Genomic DNA, 4,888 nt, shown 5'->3' on the forward strand with positions numbered 1-4,888 from the left:
CGATCCGTCGGGTGCAGCAGGTTATGGCGCACCAGTAAGCAGCACCGCCGCTACCCTTCAAGCTCAAGCTCAGGTTCAGGCTCAGCAGCAACAGCAGTATGCAGCTGCAGCTGCCGCTGCCATGCTTGGTGCGAATGCATATATCGGCGATTATACATCAGTCGATATATCGCATGCCGGTCAGTGATTGCTTTTTAACTAAGAAGTCAGAAAATGGGGTTTGGTATTCTATAGATGGATGCTGACTTTCGTTATCGATAAGCTTCAAGTCGCGGTGATAAGGAACAATTGTTAACGTTTAAACAACTTGGGATCTCCTTCAAATTACTAGAAATTAATTTGTATAAGCGATGAGAAAAAAATATTAATTTACTTTTCAAACCGCGGAATAATGGAAAGATCAAGGATCAGAGCATTATTATTTCAACCACCAGTTTCCGTTAATTAGTTGAGGTGAAGATAGTCCTTTACATGAGTTTTATTTCAAATTTTTTTGATTGTATTTTGAAAAGTTATTCATTTCTAGTGTTTTATTTAGTTCTTTTTCATCTTTCATATTTTATCCTTTTATCTTGGATTTCAACTCATATGAGACATATCTTGCATTAATTTATTCTAAAATCTTTGTTGTAGTTCCGAAATCTGATGTTTCTTCATTTATTTCTTTTGATCAGTGAATCCTACCCGTAGGTGAAAAGTGGCCACAAATGAAAGCGCTTACATTAGATTTCATGAGCATTTAAATTTAAGATTCTTACGATGAGAATATCGAGTACACAGACCTTATTAGGGTATGTGCTGTACAAAACTACTAAGATATCTGCCTCTTGTCATATATCTCAATTTTATGCAGTATTAACGCCAGTTTTCGCATTTCACGGGTTATTTATTGATAGTGATAAAATTATCGTATAACATAGAAGTTATTAACAAATATAAACATAAAATGGGCAAGTGTATACTGTACTCTCTGAATTAATTCTCATTTTAGCGCTTAATCTCACTGATGCTGACGTACTCACTTATGTTATGTTTATTATTTGTTTATTTATTTTTTTATTCACTCAATTACTGATTTACTTATTTTTCACTTATACGAGGTACCAATTTGTTAACTTCACTTTTTCACCCAATACACTCAATTTGGGTGAGAAAGACTCAATGGTAACACTCCATTTCATAGCAATGTTTTGGTCTTATCTCTATAGTGAAGGTACGTTTTCGGGATGGGAAGGAAGGAAGAGGAAAATGATGGTTATCATATTACTGTAAACATAACTAATGTCGGTATTTTTGAGTATATGAAATGGATTTTCAGTTAATCGAGTGTTAAAAACAGTATCTTCAACTTGATAGTGGGCAGCAGTAGGGTTCATATACGTGACATTTGGAAGTCACACTGGTTCAGAAGCAGTTTTCGATGTTATATACTATCGGTGTTATATACTATCGATGTTATATACTATCGGTTTGCTGCTCACCCTTCCTCTCATCCATTCCTTGCCAAATATTGTTTTTGTTTAATCAAAAATCTAACATAGTGGGCTTAAGAGTAACTTTCTGTGCAATATCAGTTAACCGAAATTAACCAGAAAGAAAATTGCAAATTATTGTTTATAGGTGCAATGCTGTGTAATCAACGACGTGTGCTTGGCCACTCGAGGGACCATCCGTATGGTAGTGGAAAGTCAGCTACATCATAACACTTCTCACTCCAAACAAAACTCACTTCTTTATCACAGATTATACAATACAAAGTACCAACAACACGGTTTGTTTTGAACTCTCTGTCTCTGAACTAACATTAAAAGAAAAAAAGCTTGTCAAGGTGTCACCTGAAAAAGTGGGCTAGCGTTGGTTGCACGTGATAAAGTTTGCCTTTTCATTTCACGGTTACATATATCTTCCCGTCAAATGCTGTTTTAACATTTCACGGTTATATAAACCTTCCCTTCAAATGCTGTTTTAACTTGTATGAGCACATCTAGGTCATTCTCAATGTTTGTGTTTTCAAAGACAGAAAGATGACTTGTTGCTTCTATATCGTTTGCTTTATATTCGAACACGATTCCGAATTATCTCGTAGGTGATAAGAAACTAGAAACGGGAAATCGTTTGACCGGCTTCACATCTCTTTTGAAAGCTTCTAGATTTGATTTCATAGGCAGTTCGTTCAGTCCTAGATGTGCGTTGTGCCAGTTGTGGCAGTAGTTGCGTCTTATGCATCTGATAATAAAATTGTCACCATAAATTACTACAACTAACAACCTCATATCCCTTACAGGATCGTTGTTCGGATCAGGTATTTTTCTGGGTTATATGCTTAACATTATTTCAGTCTTCTACTACTACTACTACTGCTTTTACTGCTACTATTACCACTATAGTATTGATTTGTCGTTTAGCGCTTTCATTAAGTGCCTTAACTTTATTATTTTTGTCAGCATAATTTCCACTTTTTCAAATTTTTTCATCTGGGTTTACTTCATTGTTCAGTTCTTTTGTTTTATTTGTTTGCAGATTTAAACCTTTGCTAAAATTTGGTCCTTTTTTGCAGTTTAGCTCATACTTTTTTGGTTTTTTCATATTGGAAGCTTTTTTATTATATGAAGAAGTTGATGTGGTTTATTTCCAAATCCGATATTTCACATTAATCTGATTTGTGTTGCTTTTTTATAAAAACCATGACATTATAAAGAATCAAATTGCTTTTTTTATAAAGAACCATGATGTTATAAAGAATCAATTTCCAGACTTCCTTCTATTATGAATTTGATGGTTCCGTAATTTCGGATTTAACAAAAACTTTAAAAACGGTTTGTATATGTGCCCAACTACTTTTATCAGGCTTCACTGTTGACAGTGTTCGAAATGCATATCTAGTTTTCACATTTCTGCCTGGTGGAGTTGATTTTATCAAGAGCAAAGTGAAAAGATTCGAAAATTCGAAATTCCTTCCTACGGCTTTCATGATAGATTATTATTGTAACGGTCATAAATTCAAATTCATCTCTGAATCAAAGCTCTCAGCTTCAAATCCATGTCCTTTCTTCTAGAATCTGGTGGTACTTGTTTGTTTGTTTTTATTTCTACCCAACTGCCTTTATCAGACTTCATCGCTGACAAAATCCATTTCAAATCTAATTATTTGTCATAATTAATAGTGTAGAAAAGAGCAAGAAAAGGTTACTAGAAAATGAAGAAATATTTTTTAGCCTCTCTATTCGCTTACATTAGTACAGAAGGTTGGAAAAGTTTGGAATTATTTATTTGCTCGATGATTCAAATTGCCGAGTAATCGTAGTTACGTCAAACTGAACAAGGTCAGCTGTGCGTAACTTATCAAATCCTTAATTTCTTGGTTTCAGCTACTCCTCAGGCCGTAAATTCTATATTGTAGATTTCACGATTCCTTCTGGCATGATTGCTAGAAGCATTTCGATCATAATAGCAGTTTATTTTAGATATGGCGAACCTGGTGCTTTGAGCTCATTTATACTATGCCATAAAAACTTAGTGGAAAATGTAGGTTTACATAGAATTTCTAGTTCAAACAGTCAACTTTTCCAGGCTTTTTTGATTTTGCATAATGAATGTCTGGTTAATTTGCAGCAGTACTACACTGTATATTTTCTCGTTTTTTTTTTTTGTTAAATGTGTATATATTGAGAAGTTGGTGCCCAGACTTTGTTTTTTGCTCTTTTATTCCTTTTCTCTCCATCAACATTGTTTGTTTTTTAATCTTTATTCAAGAATGCCTTGAAAATTGATGTGGAAGTGCCTGCGGATCCGATAGTATCTCCCGAAAGGAAGGATTTTTGCTTTCTCCTTTTAAATCGTTTAATAGTACAGTACGCATGTGTCTTTTTTAGACTCATTTTGTTGTGCATTTTCGGAATAATTTGATAACGATCGAAAAAGTGTTTTGAAAAGATTTCATATCACGAAGAAATCCGTTGGAACTACTACTGCTCTCACGAGCTGCTCAAAAAGTGCTAACCTTGATTAGTATACGCTATGTTTCTTTTGATTTCCAGCACTTTCTTTTCATTAACTATTCAGTTTTGTAATTTGTGTATGTGTGTGTGTGTGTGTGTTTTGATTGCTTACCAAGTCCTATTGTCACAATTACTTTAATCATTATTATCATGTTTGCACATGTTCATCGCTGTATGCGCGGAACCTCCTTGGTGTTTTCATTTATTTTTGTTTCTTATATATATTCCTTTTTGTGCCTTCTAAAAGATGCACTGTTTGTATTTTGAAAATTTTTCCTTGTTCAGTTGTTTTTATGTACTACAAATTTGCCTTGATCAATGAATTTTACTTATATTTTATTGAATTCTAATCTTTTCTTTAACGAAAATAAAAATTGTCACAGAAAAATTTTTTCTCCACAACTGAGGAATACATCGATCTAGATTTCTCCCACAAGAAATGTTATATCTAAAGAGCATTTGTAAGTGCAGACTTACGTTGTGGACTCTACATGTGAGCCTTTCCCGTGTAACAGATTATTTCCTGTTTTGCAGATCCATTATTTCTGGGAAAATAACACTTCTCTTGTACCTCGAGATGTAGGGAACGTATCCGGTTTAATTAGGCTATTGTTTGATTGGTCGCATTCCGGAAATATCATTGAGAGATGAAGATAGTCTCCCGCTTAATTTACATTTTCTTTTTTGATAGTGCTAAACTGCATCAGCAGTTTATAATCCTATTAGCGGTATTAACGGTTGTTTTACGTTCCAAATATGCTGAGAGGGCAGATCGTTCAGCTTCTCAGTAATTAAACTAAAAACTGTTCTATAATACGAAAATCGTAGTGACACACACACACACATACGCACACACATATATATATACACACACACACACACACACACAC

The 4,888-nt window shown here is 34.2% G+C and overlaps 1 protein-coding gene across 1 annotated transcript in view; it reads left to right on the forward strand.

Moving 5' to 3' along the window:
- The window catches only part of LOAG_17151 (hypothetical protein), a gene marked incomplete at its 5' end in the record, with an annotated part of 6,859 nt that extends 4,948 nt beyond the window's left edge, over window positions 1-1,911 (forward strand). Inside the window, one exon of the mRNA XM_020449810.1 lies at window positions 1,621-1,911. Coding sequence (XP_020306608.1) covers window positions 1,621-1,703 — 83 coding nt within the window. The 3' untranslated portion in view covers window positions 1,704-1,911. The remainder of the gene's footprint in view (window positions 1-1,620) is intronic.
- Between the last annotated feature and the right edge of the window lie 2,977 nt (window positions 1,912-4,888).

This window comes from Loa loa, assembly GCF_000183805.2.
Source record: "Loa loa unplaced genomic scaffold supercont3.45, whole genome shotgun sequence".
Taxonomy (NCBI): Eukaryota; Metazoa; Nematoda; class Chromadorea; order Rhabditida; family Onchocercidae; genus Loa; species Loa loa.